Source organism: Odocoileus virginianus, chromosome 6 (assembly GCF_023699985.2).
Source record: "Odocoileus virginianus isolate 20LAN1187 ecotype Illinois chromosome 6, Ovbor_1.2, whole genome shotgun sequence".
In the NCBI taxonomy this organism is placed as follows: domain Eukaryota; kingdom Metazoa; phylum Chordata; class Mammalia; order Artiodactyla; family Cervidae; genus Odocoileus; species Odocoileus virginianus.
In genome coordinates, this window is record NC_069679.1 from 42749874 (window position 1) to 42773353 (window position 23480).

The 23480-nt window shown below is 35.4% G+C and overlaps 1 protein-coding gene across 4 annotated transcripts in view; it reads right to left on the minus strand.

The window, feature by feature from the left end:
- The window catches only part of TEX9 (testis expressed 9), an 80407-nt gene extending 57228 nt beyond the window's left edge, over positions 1 to 23179 (minus strand). For all 4 annotated transcript variants that reach the window (XM_020876775.2, XM_020876771.2, XM_020876772.2 and 1 more), the window contains exons 1-4: positions 23088 to 23179; positions 22892 to 22983; positions 11690 to 11753; positions 10125 to 10204 (exon numbers count right to left, since the gene is read on the minus strand). In XM_020876775.2, the coding sequence (XP_020732434.1) occupies positions 10125 to 10204; positions 11690 to 11753; positions 22892 to 22983; positions 23088 to 23108 (257 nt within the window). In that variant the 5' untranslated portion in view covers positions 23109 to 23179. The remainder of the gene's footprint in view (positions 1 to 10124; positions 10205 to 11689; positions 11754 to 22891; positions 22984 to 23087) is intronic.
- Positions 23180 to 23480: the final 301 nt, after the last annotated feature.

Genomic DNA, 23480 nt, shown 5'->3' on the forward strand with positions numbered 1-23480 from the left:
ATCATATATTAACAGTAGATGGTACTAAACTGAGACATAATAAAATTCAACATCTGAAAGGAAAATATATAAAACTATCAAGTAGACTTTGCTATAATTCTAATTATACACATGTTAATTTACTCTGAGTGAGTGTCACAAACAAGAAAAGTGCTTTGGTCAAATAATTTTGTCTTTGAGAAGAAACACTAAAGTGCCAAATTTTTTGCAGGAAAATGTAGCAAAAATTTTAATGAATTGAAATCACAATGAGTAATATTGGCTTCACACAGGAATCACCTATTTTGCAAAATGATTCACCACAGGGCTTTATATTGTAAAGTCCCTCAATGTTATTGTTTGTCTCACACATTTAAAAACGTAAAACCTTGATCAGGGTGTTTTTTCCCACTATATTATGAACTCCATGATGGTAGCAATCATACTTCTGCCTTGTTCACGGCTCTATGCCTAGTCCTTGGCATAGTACCTGGCACATAAGTTCTTAAATTGGCACTAAATATTTGTTAAATGTATAAATATATATATATCTAAAATACATTTGTACGAAGTTTTTGGCTTAAACACATAATGTTTATGGGAGTCTGCAAACTATGGCCCACAGGCTTAGCCACCCACATCCTTTATATACACACTGTCCATGGCTGCTTTCACACTACAACAGCCAAGTTGTAGTTGTGACAAAGACCACAAACCTAAAAATATTTACTATCTGGCTCTTTACAGAAATAGTCTGTCTACCCATGACCAATTTTCTAGATCATCCCCAACACATGTATTCATATTTCTAAAAACCAGCCACTTCAGTATCTATCATTGCTATTTAAAAAACACAAAAACCCTCCATATGTTCTGAGGACTCCTAGCCAAAGCAGAGAACATACAAACAAAATTACTTTCTATCGGATGTCACCTACAGCCACCTAATAGCTATACTTTTTGTTCAATGCTAAACACAAAGATATACTTAAGATAGATATTAAATATAGCCTCTTAAAGAACTAGAAACTACTCTGGAAAGCGGGGGGAAGGATTTCAAAATATCTTAAAATTAGAGACCAAAGAATAATTCTCATATATGACATGAAAATGCTTCCAAACTTTATTTATTTGGCTGTGCCGGGTCTTAGGCGCGACATGCAGCACATGAGGGATCTAATTCCTCCACCAGGGATCCAAGCCTGATTCCCTGCATTGGGAGCATGGAGTCTTAGCCACTGGACCACCAAGGAAGTCTCAGTTTCCAAATTTTATACAAAATTAAGTGATCTCTTTAAATCATTCTTATTTTAAATCAGTATTTGCCATTTCCTTACATTTTTCTACATCTCCCATTTCTCCCTGCCCACCTACCGTATACACATTCATAAGGACCAAAAGACATTTAACAGTTATCTGTCTCCCTCAGGTTTAGCAGAGTGCTACTACTTTAGGAGAGTTCTTTAGTACTACTTTAGTACTTTGCACTACTTTAGCAGAGTGTATTTCCAGGAAAGATAATTTCCACAGTATTCAGATTATTTTTGGTAAACTTCTTGTAAGATTTGTGTGTAATGTGATTAAAATAACTTGTTTGGTAAACCTTGCTTCCAGCAGACTGTAGGATAGGCACGCTATACTATCAGGAAACTGAGGTCTGGTTTCCCTACTATATTCACACAGGGGGAGTAACCCTGGATGTTGAAGACCTATTACAATAAATACTGTCTGACTACAATAATTTAATTCAATCATCACTGTTCCAAGCTGAAACAGATTTGTCTCTTCACAGAATTACCTCCCATCTTTAGTAATTTCCAACCATCAAGTGCCATGTTTCACATGGCAAAAGCCATCTGTTCAAACACTAGCATTAAAAAAAATGGCCACCTGATCTAGGTAAGCAGAGGTGTCATCACCACTTTGCACTTTAGGAAAATTTAGTGAAAGAAAAACAACAGATTTATTTTCATGCTTGTAAAATCAGTCTCTCACTTGTTTCAACAGAAACCGGAGATTAGCAGTTGTTAACATCAATTCAATCTTTTTTATTTACTGGATAAAAACTGTACTTAATGGTAACTTAAATTTTGGAATTTTGGTAACTGTTAAACACTATCTTCCATAAAATAGCAGAATGCATTATGTACAATATGCATATGTAGTTTCATGTTATATATTATATATACACACACAGAAATGTATATATCAAATGATGATATAAAGATATTTTTATGGGAAAAAATTTTAATTTCAAAAACATATTAAAAATATGTTCTTTTAATACACTAGGCATTAACTCCTTGGGAGCAGAATCTAGTCTGTTTACTCATCCCAGTATATCACCAATACATTAATTTGTTCAAAATTTATTTTGATCTAATTTATTTCTGGCACTAATAGTGTTCATTATTATTTTTTTTAGACTTACTGAAATAAAATTTACATATGGTAAAATATACCTTTTTGGTGTACATTTCTATAAATTTTACAAAATTATATGTCATGCAACCATCACCACAACCAAGATAAAGAACATTTCCATCATCCCAAAAAGTTCCCTTGAGCCTCGTTGTAGTTAATTCCTTTCCCAAGTCCCACACAACCACTAATTCAATTTCTGTCCCTATAGTTTTACCTTTTTCAGAATGTCAAATAAATGAAATTGTACAGTATATACATTTTTAAGTCTATCTTCTTTCACTCAGCATCCATGTTGTTGCTGTTATCAGCAGTGCATTGCCTTTAATTGCTAAGAAAGACTCAATTACATGGATATACCATAATTTGTTTATCCATTCACCACTTGATGGATGTTTGAGTTGTTCCCCATTTGGGCAATTATGAATAAAATGGCTATAAATGTTTGCATGCAGGTTTTTGCTTGGACATATGTCTTCATTTCTCTTGGGTACATAGCTAGAGGGGAACTGCTGGACTGTATGCAATAATTATTCTTGACTAAACAAATAAGGTCCCAATATTTCAAATATGAGCCAAATATACTGCCACTTAAGTAATACTGTTTTGCTGTTTCCAAGGCCTTTAAGGTGTTTAAACATTAAACTCTCTCTGTGCAACTCTCATTGTCTGCTTCTTCATCTTAGAAGACTGGGAGATCTCACAGCTATTCTAAGATTTAAACAATCACAAGCGGTTTTAATCCATCATTCTTAATGTTCTTTTGCTGATAACTCTCTCAAAAGTTTCTTATCCATTTGATTCCAGTCAGTTACATGTGCCATTACCACACTCATAACTCTTTAAGACTACTTCTTTACCCTGAACTCCTCTCTCTCTCCCTTTCTCCCACCTCTTCCCCCAAACTCAGTTTAAAAATAGGTTACTTTGAGGTTGTCAAGCTTCTATGAGGGGACTACTACCTTTAGTTAGATCTTTACTCTGAGACATTTTATCCAAATGGATAGGTTCACTAGGTATAATTTAAAATGATCCTTCCCCAAAAAACCTTAATCCACTGGCAACTTTTATCAATAGTTGTGATAAAAAAAATTTATCATTTTAAGTCTGATCTTTGCCACAAAGATGAGCTTTAATATTTAATAGACTTTTATCCCTTAAACATTTTTTCAATTTTATCTCATAATTTCTTAGGTCTAAAAGCAGTTAACTCTCCAAAGTTGAGGGTGATCAAGACAGTGTAGTACTGGCATAAGAACTGATACACAGATCAATGGAACAGAACCGAGAGTCCAAAAATAAAGCCATTTTGTATGTCTCCAGTCAGGTGATTTTGACAAAGATGCCAAGACCATTCAACAGAGGAAACAGAATGAAAGCTGACCCTTATCTCACACCATGTAAAAAACACTAACCATGTAAAAAACATTAACCCAAAACGGATCAGAGACCCAAGTGTAAGAGCCAAAATGATACAACTTTCTTAGGAGAAAAGATAGTAGATCTTAATGACCTTGGATTGAGGAATGGATTCTTTAATATAACTCCTAAAACACAAGGAGTAAAAGAAAAACAAAAAAACAGACCTCATCAAAATTAGAAGCAGGTGATTTTTTGAACATTACAAGACTATAATTCCTAGAATTTCCATATTCCCTTTCACTTCTACTTACGAAACAGCCAATTCCTTCCTAAACTTATCTTTCTCATAATACAGTGTCAATACAGCTAATAATAAGAGCACATACTATAATACTGTGTTTTCCAACCTCTTCCTTAAGAACACTGGTTCATCAGACATTTGCTCAACCTTGCAATTTATAAAAGGTGACAAGTTTTACTAAATTCACTGCCACTATTTAACAGCACTCTTATCTTTCCAGCCTCCAAAATCAGTGTCTTTGCTGGTACTGCCTAACCACTAAGTGAAAACCACACTTTTAGAATATTTGTTATACAGCACCTGACTCAATACCAATTGCTTTACTAGTTAAGGTAGGCTACGATATTAACCTCCAAATCTCAGTTGCTTTAACACACTCAAAGTAGCAGAGAGGGAGAGAGGGCCCTTTTTTCCAATGTTCCACACTGCCACCCAGTTTATTCATAAATATTTTTTTTGTTCCCTAATTTCTTTAGACATATCTAAAAATCACTGCAGATGGTGACTGCAGCCATGAAATTAAAAGACGCTTACTCCTTGGAAGGAAAGTTATGACCAACCTAGACAGCATATTAAAAAGCAGAGACATGACTTTGCCAACAAAGGTCCATCTGGTCAAGGCTATGGTTCTTCCAGCGGTCATGTATGGATGTGAGAGTTGGACTATGAAGAAAGCTGAGCACTGAAAAATTGATTCTTTTGAACTGTGGTGTTGGAGAAGACTCTTGAGAGTCCCTTGGACTGCAAGGAGATCCAACCAGTCCATCGTAAAGGAGATCAGTCCTGGGTGTTCACTGGAAGGACTGATGCTGAAGCTGACACTCCAATATTTTGGCCACCTGATGTGAAGAGTTGATTCATTGAAAAAGACCCTGATGCTGGGAGGGATTGGGGGAAGGAAGAGAAGGGGATGACAGAGGATAAGATGGCTGGATGGCATCACCGACTCGATGGGCATGAGTTTGAGTAAACTCCAGGAGTTTGTGATGGACAGGGAGGCCTGGCGTGCTGCAAAACATGGGGTCACAAAAAGTCAGACACGACTGAGTGACTGAACTGAACTGAAAGTTCATATGAAATCTAGGGGGGAAAAAGATCTAATATACCTTATATCTATTAATTTATTTATTTTTACCTAATTTCACATGCAATTTTAAAAGAAAAAAGGTACAGTTCATGAACACAGGTTTAGAAATCTTATCAACTGTAGTGTGGATCTCAGGGAAATCCATCCATCTGTGGGTCCTAGATAAGCTTCCAAACCACTTTAAGCTGTAGTTTTCTCATTTATTTTGTTTTGCAGTTTCCTCATTTTTAAAATGAGGACAGTAACACTAATTTCAAAATAACACTTTGAGAACTAAATGGAATAAAGGAGGTAAAAGGTTTACATTGTATCTGACTGGTATAAGTCCCCAATTATTAGTATTTTTATAACTTACATTATTCTTCAAATTATAGATTTCCAATACTTACATACAAAAATATATTATAAACAGATCCACATATACTATCCAGTAAAAATGGTGTTATCCCAGATTTCAAGCTATTATACAAAGCTAGAGTAATCAAACAGTATGGTATTTGCATAAAACAGACGCATAGATCAATGGAACAGACTACACAGCCCAGAAATGAACTTGCTCAATCAATTTATGACAAAGGAGCCAAGGGTATACAATGGGAAAATAGTAGCTTCTTCAATAAACAGTGTCAAGAAAAATGGACAGTCACATATAAAAAAATGAAAATGGACCACTATCTTATACTATACACAAAAAATAAACTCAAATGGATTAAACATTTGAATGGAAAACCTAAAACCATAAAACTCCTAGAAGAAAAACATGGGTGGTTAGCTCCTCGAGACTTGTCTTAGTGATTATTTTTTGGATTTGACACCAAATGCAAAGGCAACAAAAGCAATAATAGCCCAATGGGACTGTATCAAACTGAAAAGCTTTTGCACAGCAAAATTTTTTAAAAAATCAACAGAATGAAAGGTAATTTACTAAATAGGAGAAAATATTTGCAAATCATGTATCTGGCAAATGGTTACTATCAAAAATACATTTTAAAAATCTCATTAAACTCAAATAAAATAACCCAACAAACTGATTTAAAAATGGGCAAAAGATGTGAATAGACAGTTTCTAAAGAAGACATATAGATTGCCAACAGATGCATGCAAAGATACTCAACATCACTAACCATCAGGGAAATATAAATCAAAACTTCACTGAGATATTATACCTGTAAGAATAGGTATTATCAAGAAGATAAGAGATAACAAATGCTGGCAAGGCTGTGGAGAAAAGGGAAACCTTGTACACTGTTGTCAGGAACATAATTTGGTACACTCACTTTGGAAAACAGTATAAAAGTTCCTCAAAAATTAAAAAAAAAAAAATTCCTCAAAAATTAAGCATAGAACTATCACACAACCCAGCAATCTCACTTCTGGGTATTTATGCAAAGAAAATAAAAACACTATATATATATATTTTATATATATACACCTCCATGTTCATTGCAACAGTATTTACAATAGTGTAGATATGAAAACAACCTAAATGTCCATCAAGGGATGAACAAGCAAAGAAAATGTGCATGTTCTCTCTCTGATATTATATGTATGCAAATACTAAAATATTCTATAAATTATATATATTATTTGGCCATAAAAGAGAACGAAATCTTGCAATTTGTGACAACATGAATGGACTCAAAGGCATTACACTACATGAAGTAAGTCAGAAAAAGAAAACTACAAAGTGATCTCACTTATATGGAGAACCTAAAAGCACACAAACAAAAGGTGGTTGCTAGAGGCTGGCTGGTTAGGAGTAGGTGAAACGGGTGAAAGGAGTCAAAGGGTACAAACTACCAATTATAAAATAGATAAGTCACAGGACGTAATGTTCAGCATAGAGACTATACTTAATAATACTGTATTACATACTAGAATGCTGCTAAAAATAAAAGGTAGATCGTAAAGGTTCTCATCACAGAAGAATGGTTCAAGATGGCTGTGCAGAAGGACATGCATTCGTTTCCTCCTGCAAGAGCACCAAAATTGTAGCTAGCTGTTCAGTAATCACCAACATGAGCATGCTGGAACCCACCAAAAAAAAAGATAGCCTATCTCCCAAGACAAAGAAGAAGCCACAGTGAGAGAGAAGGAGGGGTGCAATCACAATAAAACCAAATCCTATACCCGCTGGGTGGGTGACCCATAGACTTGAGAACAGTAATACCAAAGAAGTTCTCGCATTGGTGTCAAGGTTCTGAACCGCACATTAGGCGTCCCAGCCTGGGGATCCGACAAAGGGACTGGGAATCCCCATGAAATCTGCTGTGAGGGCCAGTGGGTTTTGATTATAGGACTTCAGGAGGACTGGGAGAAACAGAGATTCCAGTCTTGGAGGGCACAAACAAAATTTTACATGCACAGAGACCCAGAGGAAAGGAGCAGTGACCCACAGGAGACTGAACCAAAACTACCTGCTAGTGTTGGAGGGCCTCCTATGGAGGTGTAGTCGGCAGTGGCTCATCACAGGACGGGGGCACTGGAAGGTGCCCCTTGGTGTAAACCCTCTTGGAGTTCACCATTAACCCAACCACAGAGCCCACAGACCCAAGGGCTGGGTCAGGCCAAACCACCACCAGGGAGGGATGCAACCACACCCATCAGTAGATAACTGGATTAAAGCTTTACTGAGCAAGGCCCTGCCCACCAGAACAAGACCCAGTTTTTCCCATCACCAGTCCCTCCCATCAAGAAGCTTATACAAGCCTCTTAGCCTTATCCATCAGAGGGCAGACAGAAGCAAGAAGAAGCACTGTCTCACTAAAACAAAAACCATATTACAGACAGTTAATCATGATGAAAAAGCAGAAAGTTATGTCCCAGATGAAGGGACAAGATAAACCCCTCTCCCCAAAAATTAAATGAAGTAGAGAGAGGCAACTTCCACAAAAAGAACTCAGAATAATAATAGTGAAGCTGATCCAGGATCTCAGGAAAAGAATGGAGGCAAAGATTGAGAAGATGCAAGAAATGTTTACCAAAGACCTAGAAGAACTAAAGAACAAACAGAGATGAATAATACACTAGAAGGAATCCATAGCACAGTAACTGAAGCAGAAGAACAGATAAATGACCTGGAGGACAGAATGGTAGAAATCACTGCCATAGAACAGAACACAGAAAAAAGAATGGAAAAAATGAAGACACCTTAACAGACATCTGGAACAACATTAAATGCACCAACATTCGCATTAGAGGGGTCCCAGGAGGAGAAGAGAGAGAGAAAGGACATGAGAAAATATCTGAAAAGATAACAGCTGAAAATTTGCCTTAATATGGGAAAGGAACTAGTCAATCAAGTCCAGGAAGCACAGTGAGTCGCAGGCAGGATAAACCCAAGGAGTAACACACTGAGACATACAGTAATCAAACTGACAAAAATTAAAGACAAAGATAAAATATTAAAAGCAACAACAGAAAAACAACAAATAACAGACAAGGAAACTCCCATCAGGCTATCAGCTGATTTCTTAACAGAAACTCTGCAAGCCAGAGGGAAAGGCATGGTATGTTTAAAGTGATGAAAGGGAAGAACCTACAACCAAGAATACTCTACCCAGCAAGACTCTTCTTCAGATTTGACGGAGAAATCAATAGCTTTCCAGACAAGCAAAAGTGAAAAGGATTCAGCACTATCAAATCAGCTTTAAAACAGATGCTAAAGCAACTTCTCTAGGCAGGAAACACAAGAGAAGGAAAAGACCTACAGAAAATAAACCCCAAACAATTAAGAAAACAGTAACAGGATCATATATATCAATCATTACCTTAAATGTAAGGATTAAATGCACCAACCAAAAGACACAGACTGGCGGGGTGGATGAAAACATGTGCATGTAACGTACTTCCACCCGCTTACCACATCAGTCTGCTTAACAAACACCCAAACACCTAAGTTGTATGTAATTATTTTATACTGTTAAGTTAATCATATTCCCATTATGGCTTGCAATTGTAATTATCTTTTATTTTTTGTCTGGCCATTGATTGTGAAAACTGATAAACATATTTTACCATTGTGATTATCTAACTATTACTCATTTAGTACCATTGTATCATGATTGGTCAACAGAAAAATAACAGAACTCTGTATCACCAAAACTAGGATCTAACAGAAAAACCTGTAATCACTTTATAAAATCCAGATGCATTTCAGAATTATCTTGAAACTTTTTGGAAAAAAAAAAAATGCTCAGGTATTGGTTTTTTTCTCCAGAGCTCCAGATATGTTTCTAATGAGTAGTCATGTTTAAAAACAACTGGACTATCTGATGATCTTTTACTTTTATCTAGTTTGTTTCACTTTTTCTATTTTGTATTCAGTGCTCCCATTTCATTTAGTTTATGTTTTCCAATCTCTCCATCTCTTCTTTTTTTTCTTTTGATGTTCTTTCTCATGCTATCAAGTGTAGTAGAAAAGCTTTTGTATACATATATATAAATATGTATAATATATGTATTTTGGAAAACTTACGAATTTTTGCCTAAAAAATTTTATGACATTTTGATTCCACTTGTTTAACTTCATTGAATAGAATGCTAGATTTCTAATTAAAAAACAGATATGCAACAAGCAACAAAGGTTTACTGTATAGCATTGGGAACTATAGTCAATATCCTGTGATAACCTATGATGGACAATAATTTCAAAAATAATATGTATATTTGTAAAACTGAATCATCTTGCTGTGCACTTGAAACATTGTAAATCAACTATACTTCAATAAAACAAATATTTTTTTAAAAAAGGTTCTCATCACAAGGAAGAAAGATTCTGTAATTATGTACAATAAGATATTAAGTAGACTCATTGTGATGATCATTTCACAATACATATAAATACTGAATCATGCTGTATACCTAAAACCAATATAACATTGTATGTCAATTATACCTCAATTTAAAAAAACTTAAAGCATTTACCCAGTAAAAAAAACATTTTTAAGTTGTTTGAGAATGTAAGTCACTTACCTAAAGCTATAATCATCTTTGTCTTCATATGATTTAATTTGTGCTGAAACAGACTTAGATCGTACTTCTTGCTGATCTCTCTAAATAAAACAAAAGTAAGTCATAAAGAAAAAAAAACTCACAAAACTAGGATATATTCAAGTGCCTTTCTGATCATTAATCATTTCAGAATTGTCCATGATTTCTATAAAATCAAAGCACAGAATTCTCAAAGCACAGAATTCTCAAAATAAGGTCTGTAACAATGTAGTTTCACCTTTCATTCATTCTTGGTTAGGAAAGTCCCTCTAAGGGAAAATTGTAAGAATGTTAATACCTCTAAATGATCTTAGCTGACTTCTTCCCAACTATATTAGGGCTTCCATCTTGTGTAACATGCAAAAGAAGTAAGGTTCACAAGAAATGAAAACATAAATTCATTTAATGAATAGAAAAATTTGTCTCAAATCAGACAAACTTCAATGTTATGATGACCAGACAGAAATTAAAGTGCTAAAAATGAAGCAATAAGAATGAAAGCTTTTGAAGATTATGTATCAGTATGAAAGAAAGAAAACAAAAATTCAATATGGCAATTAGAGGACTAATGGATTTGATCAGAATACATAATGAATCCCTCATTCTACTATAATGTGGGGTCTCTTTGTTCAAATTATTTTCCGGCTCTTCAGAACAGACACAAACAAAAGATGTGATAAAGTATTTATTTTTAAATAAAATATTTAATTACAAATGCAACTAACAAATCTGTAACCATTATCTACATCTATTACCTGAAATGTTATGTTCCTATACTAATAAATAATGATGGTTCTGTCTAAGGCATTAAAATATTACCTATTCTTCAGTGACCCCGTCAACTCTAAAGTGAGATGGGGATGGGGTTTAAATGAAAGAGAATTATAACTGAATTAAAACAAAAAATGAAACAAGTCTGAAAGCAGCTCTAAGGAATACTACTTACCCTACCACTAATAATGGGAAAGCTGATGCTTAAGGAGGGACATTTAAAGAAGGAATAGCCAATTTGGTAGTCAGAATGGGGCAAATATCCTTATACCGTCTAGTAATATAGCCTCACCACATTTTCCTGACTATAAATCTGATTATGGACTAGCCCTAAGAATTTGAGTTACATCTAACTGTAGAGTTTAAAAAACAGATTACCATCTGAGCATTAGTGATAATCATTACCCTTTATTCAACTTCTGTCAGAAACCGTATCCTTACTGAATTACTAGTACTAATTCAATATAGCTACTCACAAACATCAATCTTAAAATAGTAGGAAATATTATTAAATATTAATGTAGCTATTAACTAGCTGATTGGAATATCAAAACGGAAAACACTTTTTCAGTAGCTTTTAGAAAGTGTGTGCTTCTCAAAAACATATACATGCATATATACACATACCTAGGCACATATTGATTTTCAATTTATAATAACTCACTGAACTGAAAATTTATGCTTTGGGCATTTTTTGTATGTATGCTATACCTCAAATTAAAAAGCAAAAAAACAAGCACTGACATGGAAATACTAATAATTGTACATTTACTTACTATTACTTCCTCAGCTTGTCGAACCAGATCAGCTGTTTTTGCCTCTAATTCTGCATTTAAACGTCTAAAAGCAGAAAATAATTTAATAGCTGTAATACGCTGAAGACTGTAACACAAAACTAAGAAATTGAATTTCAATAACTACACTTCAGTGAAGTCAACAAATGCCAAAACACACACATGACATTTTTACTTAAAAATTAACATAACTATTAGATTATTTCCAAATCCCCATGATTCCTTCTTCTTTGTGGTGGAAATTCAAATGGTGTAAATATTAGCCTCTCCATATATTAGTAAAAATATTTCATTACAAGTGCAACTAACATTGCCCTTACTTCAAGTAGAATGATTTATTTAGAAAGAATAAACTGGGTGGGTTCAACTCAGTTTCACTCTTCATGTTCTTGGGATTCTGAGGGGGCTCACTCAGTTATAAACTTCAGTACAAGCTTCATCGGAAATAAAAGCAATTCCTTTGACCTCCACCTGCCATTTCTCTTTCTTCCATCTATCTGGAATCTAGCAAAGAACAGGAATATTATTTTGTCCCATTAAGACTGTAAGAATACCCAATGCCACTGAAGGAAACTGTTTTGAAAGGAAAAATTGCCCATAATCCTACCACCATTATCAGATGATTTTTATTATTCCCTTAATTTTCATCTGTAAGCACATACCCAATATTGTACTGTTCCCCCATAACAATATAGATGGGATATATTTACCTGTATTTAAGTTTTAAAATTAATGCCTTAAATGGCTATAAAATATGCTGAAGAGTTGAATTCAACATAGTGTACTAAACTGTTCCTCTTGTTAGTTCAAGTTCCCTTCTCTGTTTTAAAGGTTAACATTATAAAAACATCTTCAAAAGCATATAACTTAGTTCTATTCATAGGTCACATTTCTAGATGATGTAGGCTCTTCTTAAGTTTTATGAAGAAAATATGCAAAACACTTTTTTAAATGAGATAGCTTGTGTTTTTAGATATGTAATTTAGAGGTAATGCACACCAGTGATGACCCCCACTTCCAGAAAGAAAAAAAGCAGTATCATATCCCTTCTTAAAACAGTCTGATGTTTCAAGAAGTATTTTTATACCCTAGGATGAGTTAATCAAAAGAAATAATATCTAATGCAGTCTTAAAGTTGTATTCAAGATGCCTTTACCTGATTTTCCACATTTCCCTAACAAGAACCATGAGAGGTTTCTGGTCAACACAGTAGACTGAGGTAAGTCAGAAGACTACTCTTCTGCTCCAAAACCCAAAGAAATCCTGGATAAACTGTCATAAAGGAAATGTTGCTAAACTTAAACTCAGGCAAAGAAAACACCCTGGCACTAAAAATGTAGCAGTAACTCAAAGTGAGAGCAGTAAACAGGAACAGAAGCCAAAACAGCTTAACAGCTAGAAACCAATGCACTTGAGGGGGTCATAAAGGGCTACACCTGTGAACCACAGACTACAAAAACACCGCCCATAACCTTAGGTGAACGGAAATGAAACTAAAGCCATGTGTGGAAAAGATTCTCCTATGAGTAATTAGAGCACACAGAAGTGTATTCCAAGTTCATCTTACCCAGATGGTATAGGGACACTAGGCCAAAACTTTAATATAGAAAGTTGGCTTAGAACCAGTGAAAACTGATAAGCTAATAAACTGAAATGTAAAACCACCCTTAGGAATATTTAGTCATCTAGAACAAATGCAACTCTCAGAAAGCAAATTCTACTAAAGATGCCTTCACAAAGATAATAAATTGCATTAACAAATAAGTTTCCAGGATGGACAATCAACAGATACAAGCAAAATTTGCACCAAAAGACCTGGAGATAATAAAACAACCTAAGAAAGAATTTTAAATAGCACTTTTCAATAAGAAAGGAAAAAAAAGAATAGAAACCATTAGGCAAGAACCCAGCATTGTAAATATATATTCAAAAAAAACACTGAATTTGGAAAACAACCAAACAGAAATTACATAATGAAAACAGTTAATGTAAATAAAACTCAAATGCAATGGATAAGTTGAACAATAGAATGAAAAGGGAATGAATGAATTAGAAGACAGATATGAGAAAATTACCAACAAAAAGGTACAGAGAAACAAAAAGATAAAAATGCAAGAGAGAGTTTAACATCTATTCAAGACAGACTATAAGACAAAGATAGATTATAGCAACCTAACAGACACTGCAGAAGAAAATCCCAGAAAAGGAGGAAATGCCAAAATTTAGAGAGAGATGCTGAGTATAATCTAAGGAAGTGTGATACATCCAATTCTGTTCTTTCTCTGGATTGTCCTAGCTATTAGGGGTCTTTTGTGTACCCATACAAATTTTAAAGTTATTTGTTCTAGTTCTGTTAAAAAAAAAATTCCCATTTGTATTTTGATAGGACTGCAGTGACTCCACAGACTGGCTTCAGTAATGGTCATCTTAACAATATTAATTCTACTAATCTATGAATGCAATACATCTTTCACCCTCTTTGTGTTGTCTTGAATTTCTTTCATCAGTGTCTTCCAGTTTTCTGAGTACAGATCTTTTATCTCCTTAGATTTATTCCTCAGTATTTTATTATTTTGATGCAATTATAAATGGGATTCTTTCCTTAATTTCTATTTCTGATAGATTGCTGTTAGTGTACAGTGGTGGTTGGTGGTTTAGTTGCTAAGTCATGTCTGACTCTGGTGACCACATGAGCTCTGCCCACGAGCCTCCTCTATCCATGGGATTTCCCAGGCAAGGATACTGTTGTGGGTTGCCATTTCCTTCTCCAGGGAATGTTCTCGACCCAGGGATCAAACCTGGGTCTCCTGCATTGCAGGAAGTCTCTTGCATTGCAGGTGGATTCTTTTACCAACTGAGCCACCAGGGAAATGAATATTAATTTTGTATTCTGCAACTCTACTGAATTCACTGATGAGCTGTACTAGCTTTCTGGTGGCATCATTAGGATTTTCTATGTATAGTATCCTGACAGCAAATAATGACAGTTTTACTTCTTCCTTTCCAGTTAGACTCCTTTGTTTTTTTTTTTTCTTCTCTGATGCCATGGCTAGGACTTTCAATACTATGCTGAATTAAAGTGGTAAGAGTGAGCATCCTGATCTTAGATGAAAATGCTTGTTCCTGATATTAGATGAAATGTTTTTAGTTTTTCACCACCAAGTACTATGTTAGCTATGAGCTTATATGTGTGTGTTAGTCACTCAGTCGTGTCCGACTCTTTGCAACTCCATGGACTGTAGCCTGCCAGACTCCTCATCCATGGAAGTCTCCAAGCAAGAATGGTGGGGTGGGTTGCCATAGCTTTCTCCAGGGGATCTTCCTGACCTAGGGATTGAACCTGGGTCTCCTGTATTGCAGACAGTTTCTTTACCATTTGAGCTACCTGGGAAGCCCATGAGCTTATATATGGACTTCATTATTTTGGAATATATTCCCTCTACACAAACATTGTGGAGAAGGAAATGGCAAACCACTCCAGTATTCTTGACTGGAGAATCCCATGGACAAAGGAGCCTCGTGGGCTACGGTCCATGGGGTCGCAAAGAGTCGGACACGACTGAGCGACTAACACACACACACACACATTGAGGAGAGGAGAGTTTTTATCATAAATGGATGTTGAGTTTTGTGAAATGCTTTTTTTGCATTTGATCATATGGTCTACTCAGATGATCATATGATTTTTATGCTTCTTTTGTTAATGTGTGTATCACATTGATAGATTTCCAGATATTGAACCACCCTTGCACCCCAGGATAACTCTCACTTGATCACAGTGTATGATCCTTTTAATATATTACTGGATTCAGTTTGCTAATATTTTATTGAGGATTTTTACATTGATGTTCATCAATGACATTGGCCTATAATTTTCTTTCTTGCAATATCTTTATATAGTTTTAGTATCAAGGTGATGCTGGCCTCATTCAATGAGTTCAGAAGTGTTCCTCACTCTGCAACTTTTTGGACTTCTTTTAGGAGGATAGGTATTAACTCTTCTCTAAATGTTTGGTAGAATTCTTATTATTCTTCTTGGTTAGATCCACAGATCATATACTACAAAGCTATGGCAGGTGAAACAGTATGATACTGGAACAAAAGCAGACACATAGATCAATGGAGCAGAATGGTGAGCCCAGAAACAAACCTACACTTACATGGGTAACTGTGATAAAGCAGACAAAAATATACAGTGAAGAAAAGACAGTCTTTCAATAGTCATGCTAGGAAGATGGGCTGCTACATTTAAAAGAATAAAATAAGAACTATTTTCACACCATATACAAAAATAAACTCAAAATGGATTAAAGACCTAAATGTAAGACCACAAACTATAAAACCTGAGAAGAAAACATAGGTAGAATATTCTTTGACATAAATCACAGCAATATTTTTTGGATCTGTCTCCTAAGAAAATAAAATACATACATACATGCACAGGACCTAATTAAACTTGAAAGGGAAAAAACAAAGGAAAGGAAACCACTGACAAAATGAAAAGACATCTACTGAATGGAAGAAAATATTTGCAAATGATATGACTAACAAGGGTTTAATATTCAAAATATATGAACAGCTAATACCACTCAATACTGAAAAAAAACAAAACAAATAATCTGGTTAAAAAATGGGAAGAAAACTTGAAAAGGCATTTACCCAAAGAAGAATACAGATGGCCAATGGGCACATGTAAAGCACAACACTGTTAATCATCAAAGAAATGTAAAGCAAAGCTATAATATGACCTCATACCTGTCAGAATGGCTATTATCAAAAAGACCACAAACAACAAATGTTGGCAAGAATGTGGAGAAAAGGGAACCCTCCTACACTGTTGGTGGGAATATAAAGTGGTGCAGCCATGTGGAAAACAGTATGGCAGTTTCTCAAAAAATTGAAGATATAACTACCATATGACCCAGTAATTCCACTCTTGGATATATATCCAACAAAAATGAAAGCACTACTTTGAAAAAAATATATGCACCCCAATGTTCACAGCAGCATTTACAAGAGCCAAGATATGGAAGCAACCTATATGTTCATCAACAGATGAATGGATAAAGAAGATGTGGCATAAAAATACACACATATACACAATGATATGCTGTTCAGTTATGAAAAAAATGAAATTCTGCCATTTGCCAAAGCAACATGAATGGACCTGGAGGGTATTCTGGTTAGTGAAACACATCAGACAGAGAAAGACAAATACTGTGTGTTATCACTTATGTGTAAATCTAAAAAATAAAGCAAATGAATGAATATAACAGAACAGAAACAGACCCACATACATAGAGAACAAACTAATGGTTATCAATGGGAAGAGGGAAGAAGAAAGGTGTATGATAGTGGTAAAGGATTAAGATATACAAACTACTGTGTATGAAATAAATAAGATACAAGGATATATGGACTTCTCAGGTGGAGCTAGTGGTAAAGAACCCACCAGCTAATGCAGGAGACAATGTAAGAGACACAGATTTGATCCCTAGGTGAGGAAGATCCCCTGGAGGAGGGCAGAGCAACCCACTCCAGTGTTCTTGCCTGGAGAATCCCATGGGACAGAGGAGCCCAGCAAGCTACAGTCCATAGGGTCGCACAGAGTCACATATGACTTAGCACACACGCACAAAGATATACTGTACAACAAAGGAAATACAGCTGTTATTTGACAATAAAATTAAATGGAATAAATCTATAGAAGTTTTGAATCACTATGCTATACACCTAGTATAATACTGTAAATCAAGTATACCTCAATAAACCAAAAAAAAAATTATTTGAAACCTGAAGACTACAGCGAGACATAAAACAAAAGACAGTACTTTTTATAAAAAGAAATAATACTGAGAATTTTTCAGAAGTGAATAAATACAGGGATCCAAGGCAGACTCAAAAAAACAAATCCACACCTGTACACACTGGATAAAACTGCATAACTTCAAAGACAAGAATATTCTCTAAATTACAAATCAAACATTTAAAAAGAAGAGAGAAAAATAGTCTACCAGCATGATTATCTTAGAAGCTGACCACAGATGGCTTATCAATATCTAGATTACAATGGTACCTTTGGACAACCAAATGGTACTTTTAATGAACTGTCAAGAGGTCGGGTGCAGGGACTAGCCATTTCAAGTTCTATATTCAGCTAAACTATCTTTGAAGGATAAATGCAAAGTAAAGTTTTCAGGTAAGACTGGTGAATTTACGACTCAGATTTTCACATAGAAAAGTAATGAATGCTCTATGCTTCAGAAAAGAGGAAACTGAACTTAGAAAAAAAAGAATCATGATATACAGAAATGACAAAACAGGATGATAAATCTAAATTAGCACAAAATATGAAAAAAACAGGTAGGGGTATTCAAAGCAAAGGGGAAATAAGTATCATTTAACCTGCAAACAAGGGAAACCAAGTTAAACTATTCTGAGGTCTTTCCAGAAACAACAAAGGGAAAAAAATAAAGGGAAAATTTATTCAACCAATAAATGACAGAAAAGAACCAAAGAAAAGGCACAAATAGAAAACAAAAAATAAGGTGACAAAACAACTTCAAATCAACAAACAAAATACTATAAATTCACTTATTAGAAGGCAGAAATTATCAGAGAGTATAAAAGAAATGTTCTTAATAAAGCTAAATGACAAAGTTTGAAAATAAAAGAATGAAAAAGATGTAAAGACACTACAAATAATGAAAGGAATTATTCAAGAGGTTTTAAATAAAACGATATAGCCCCCAAACAAAAATGGACTCAATTATAAGGAGAAATCCTTAAGTTATAATTATAGCTGATTTTAGTACACCTCTTCGAGAAGGCAATGGCACCCCACTCCAGTACTCTTGCCTGGAAAATCCCATGGACGGAGGAGCCTGGTGGGCTGCAGTCCATGGGGTCACTAAGAGTCGGACACGACTGAGTGACTTCACTTTTCACTTTCATGCACTGGAGAAGAAAATGGCAACCCACTCCAGTGTTCTTGCCTGGAGAATCCCAGGGACGGGGGAGCCTGGTGGGCTGCCATCTATGGGGTCACACAGAGTCGGACACAACTGAAGTGACTTAGCAGCAGCACCTCTAACAGAAGCCAATACAGCTACTGGAGAAAAAAATAACGAGGATACCGCTATTATGGATAGCAAAAGTAATTAGCTTGCTATAAGTTATTAGTCAACAAATAGTAAATACACTCTCTATCAAAGAATACACTGAATATTTACAAAAATTCAACATGTACCTGGTCACAACTAAGTTTCAGAACACTTCTGAAAATAAATCATACATACATTCTCTGACCATAGTACAATTAATAATAAAATTTAAAATAACAAAAATAAAACAAGCAAACAAACAGATGCTTGGGAATCACAAAAACACACTCCTAAAATAAACACTATGAAAATTATAAAATATTCAAAACTAAATAATCAGAAAGAATAGAAATATAAAAACATATCTTGAAATACAGATTAGCTATGGTTGCAGAGAAATATTAAATGTATTAAATTTAAATGCAAAAATTAAGTGTATTAAAAATTAGAAAACTAAACTAAAAAAAGAAAAACTAAATCCACAATTAGAAGAAAAAGAAACTATAAAGATAAGGCTAATGAAAAAAATATTATATCACACAGAAAATCAGCAATAAAACCAAATGTTAATTCACTGAAAAGTAAAATCAAACATATACACTTCCCAATAAGACTGACAGAAAAGGTCCAAAAAGAAGATATGTATCAAGTTACAGATACAGTCAAGACTTAAAATATAAGAGCATAATTACAATAAATGTGTGTTAATACACATACATGAAGTGGAGAGTTTTCTAGAAAACTAGCAAATAACCAAAATTTATTCTGGAAGCAATAATTATTAAAGAAACAATTCACAGGAAAAAAAAAACACACCTCACACTAGACAGTTTCACAATTTTAATCATAGGGCAGATGATCTCTGATTACAAGAAGCTTCCAAGAACAGAATAAAACAAAAAAAGAAAGCTACTCAGTTTATTTTATGAAGTCAGGATAATAATGATATCAAAATCAGAAAGGCAAAGAACTAGAAAAAAATGTAGGACCAATTTCACTTTGTGCTGTAATGAACACTGTGGTACGTATATCCTTCTGGGTGTTTTTCTCCAGATATATGCACAAGAGTGGGACTGTAGAGTCATTTAGTAGGACATACAGATGGCTAATAAGCACATGGAAAGACATTCAACATCACTAATTATTAGAGAAATGCAAATCAAAACTACAATGTGAAATCACCTCATACCAGTCAGAATGGCTATCATCAAAAAATCCATAAACAACAAATACTGGAGAGAGTGTAGAGAGAAGGGAATTCTCCTACACTGCTACATGGTACAGCCACTATGGAGAACAGTAAGGAGGTTACTTTAAAAAAAAAAAAAAAAAACCAACTGCTCCAGTATTCTTGCCTGGAAAATTCCATGGAGAGAGGAGCCTGATGGATTACAGTCCATGAGGTCCCAAAGAGTTGGACGCAACTGAGCACCGCACACACAGCACAAAGCCAATATGGCTGATAATTGCTGTCCACCTGCAACTATTACAACATTGTTAATCAGCTAAACTCAAGTATAAAATAAAAAGTTAAAAAAATTCTACAGCAAATCTCAAATTAGTGATAAATTATTAAATGCAGACTAATGAAAATCATATCTAAGATAATAATGCTTACCACCACTTTTTCTATTCCATATTACACTGGAGGTTCTAATCAGATCAAGAAAAAAGATGCAGAAGAAACTATAAAGGAACAAAACTATCACAATTTGCATATGATATAACCATCTTTACAAAAAGCTCAAAGGACTCTGCAAAATAAGAGAGCTCAGCAGTGAAGACACTCTCAACAAATGTAGGTGTAGGATCAATAAACAAAAAATCAGTAATGTTTTTATACATACAACCAACTAGAAAATGAAGTAGGAAAAAAAGCCATTCACTATAACAAAAAAACTATAATGTACCTTGAAAAAATATTTAAGACTTTATGTAGTAATATGAGAAAATATTATTAATGGACACCAAAAACCCCTCCATGTAAAATAGAGATATATCATATCCATGGAAAGGCAGATTCAATAACATAAAGATATCAGTTCTCTGCAAATTAATCTATATGTCCAATTTAGTCGGCATTTAGCAGCAAGAAGTTTGGGGGAACGACTTGTCCTGCAAGCTATCAAGGTTAATTAAAACAGATACCACATAATCTTACTATTTAGCTATCTCGTTTTATGATACAGGCACATGGATTGGAATATCTATTGATTTAAGTGATCAGCATATTCCTTGGTTTACTGTTTCATATAGTGATTATTTCCTCCAACTATTTGACAAGAGCTGATTGTGAAAGATTCTAGATTGGGATCCCTGGGAAGTGCTGTGTTTGGTTAATTAAAACAAAATCCCCATATGCTTAGTACCAAGAAAACATGTGGCAAAATACTGTGTTATGATCTCATATTCTTGCCTACAAAGATGGCCAGACATTTCACCTTTATGCATAGTGCTGAGTGATCCACAAACTTCAAACAGGTCCTGGGAGCTACTTTGTTCAAACACCTCAGCACTGCACACCTCAGAGTACGCAGAACAAGTAACGACAGGGAGCCTTTACCACAAAACTTTTGCTAAAACAGAATATAGATGCCTGACTTTAAGCAGGACTACAGCCTTAAGGAGAGGCTTCCCAGGTGGTTCAGTGGTAAAGAATCTGTTTGTAACACAGGACACACAGTTTCCATCCCTGGGTTGGGAAGATCCCATGGAGAAGGAAATGGCAACCCACTCCAGTATTCTGTTTAGGAAAGTCTATGGACAGAGGAGTTGGGAAGGCTACAGTCTATAGGGGTTGCAAAAGAGACAAGACTTAGCAACTAAACAACATTAGCCTTAATGAAGGGCCAGGTGCAAAATATACTTTGTAATAACCAAGTGAATTAACCTAATACATGTATTTAGTGCTATGTGGTGCATGGTAATGAAAACAAAGGTTTTGGGTTTAGCTGACTCAGAACTGTTTATGGACAACAGATCCACTGATAAAGTACACTGTTACTAGAATAATAGGCCCATTTTATCAAACAGTGGAAGATAATTATTTTCTACATGCTATGGGAAGCTAACATGTCTACTTTATCTAAATATAGTACGCTTCAGTTTTAACTCTAAACATGCTTTCATTTTAGGTACAGATCATTTGGTAACTATGTTTAACCACCTGAGGAATTGCTGGGATGTTTTGCAAGTTTTAAATTACATTACTTTAAATTAATTAAAAAGAAAGCAAACTTACTTTGGTAAGAGTATACATGAGGGCAAATAAAAGACATGGTCTATGACCTCGTGGAACTCAGTCCAGCGCGGAAAACAGACACAAAGTAAACTAACAAATGAATTTACAGTAACAAGTTACACTAATAGCAAAGAAAATTTAATCAGACAATAAAAGAGTAATAGGAAGCCTACTTATCATAGTCAAAAAAGGCCACTCTGGTAGACAAAAACGAAAGACGTCACGATTACACAGAGGTAGGAGCCAAGTGTGACAGAGCTTTTGAAGTGCAACTGGAAACCACTGCAATGTTTTAGGCAAGGGAGAGACAAGATCAAATTAACAAGATTACTGACATCTGCATGACAACTGGGGGATGAAGAGTGGAGTGGTCCAAGAGTGAAAACACGTGTTGTCAGGATAACTGTAATTACACTGAGAATAGGTAAGGAAACTCCACCAAACGTGGATAAGAATGAAAATTCCAAATGCCCTGAGAAACATACTTTGCGTTTAAAAACCAAATCTAAAAGAAATTTACATATGTAAACTCTAGGAACTTGAAATTAAGTGGCATTCCTTTAACTAGAAACTGAACTATTGGCTGGCAATTCGCGCTATCTAAACTACTAGCAATATCATCTTGCTGACGAACAGGTTTACTTATTTGGGTAAAATTTACCTCCACTTCCAACACCTACAAGGACGCAGCTCAAGAAAAGATAAAGAAGGGCAAGTAAATGGGCTGAGAAGAAAATGCTGGACAATGAACGGTCTCAAAGATCCAGTCACCAGGAAAAACATTTGTAAGCAGCCTCATTTAGGTGAAAGAAGAAAAAGCTGAACCGCCGAAGTTCTTACTTATATTCTTCCTCCTTGGCGAGGAGGTCCCGCCGAGGCGTGGCAGGTTGCTGAATGCGTGGCGGGAGCGGAGTCCCTGAAACGCCCGGTCTCTGTAAAAGACGCAGACACTTTCAGAACCAAAAGTTCAATAAATTTTGGTGTCCTCAGGACGCCGAAACCTAGCTGCTACCCAGGAGAGGCCAGTTGAACTAACCTTAAAACTTCTCCCAGCCATCTTTCGCGGCCGCGACGCCGTTACCGAGGCAACGACGCACTTTCCCGCGAGAGTTACCACAACCCCGGCGGCCTTCCAGCTCGGGGCACGATTCGGTCCACGCCCCAACTCTTGGCAAAAAACCGCGCGAGCTTAGGACCCGGCTGAGAACTGGGGAGTGTGCGCTGCGGTCTTTGTACCCGACTTGCGGTAAGCGCTAACCTCAGTCTTGCAGGAACTGAAGAAGCCAAAGCCGTGGACTGATTTATAGAATGTGAAAGACTACAGATCTCTTCAAGAAATCAGAGATACCAAGGGAACATTTCATAAAGATGGGCTCAATAAAGGACAGAAATGGTATGGAATCTAACAGAAGCAGAAGGTATTAAGAAG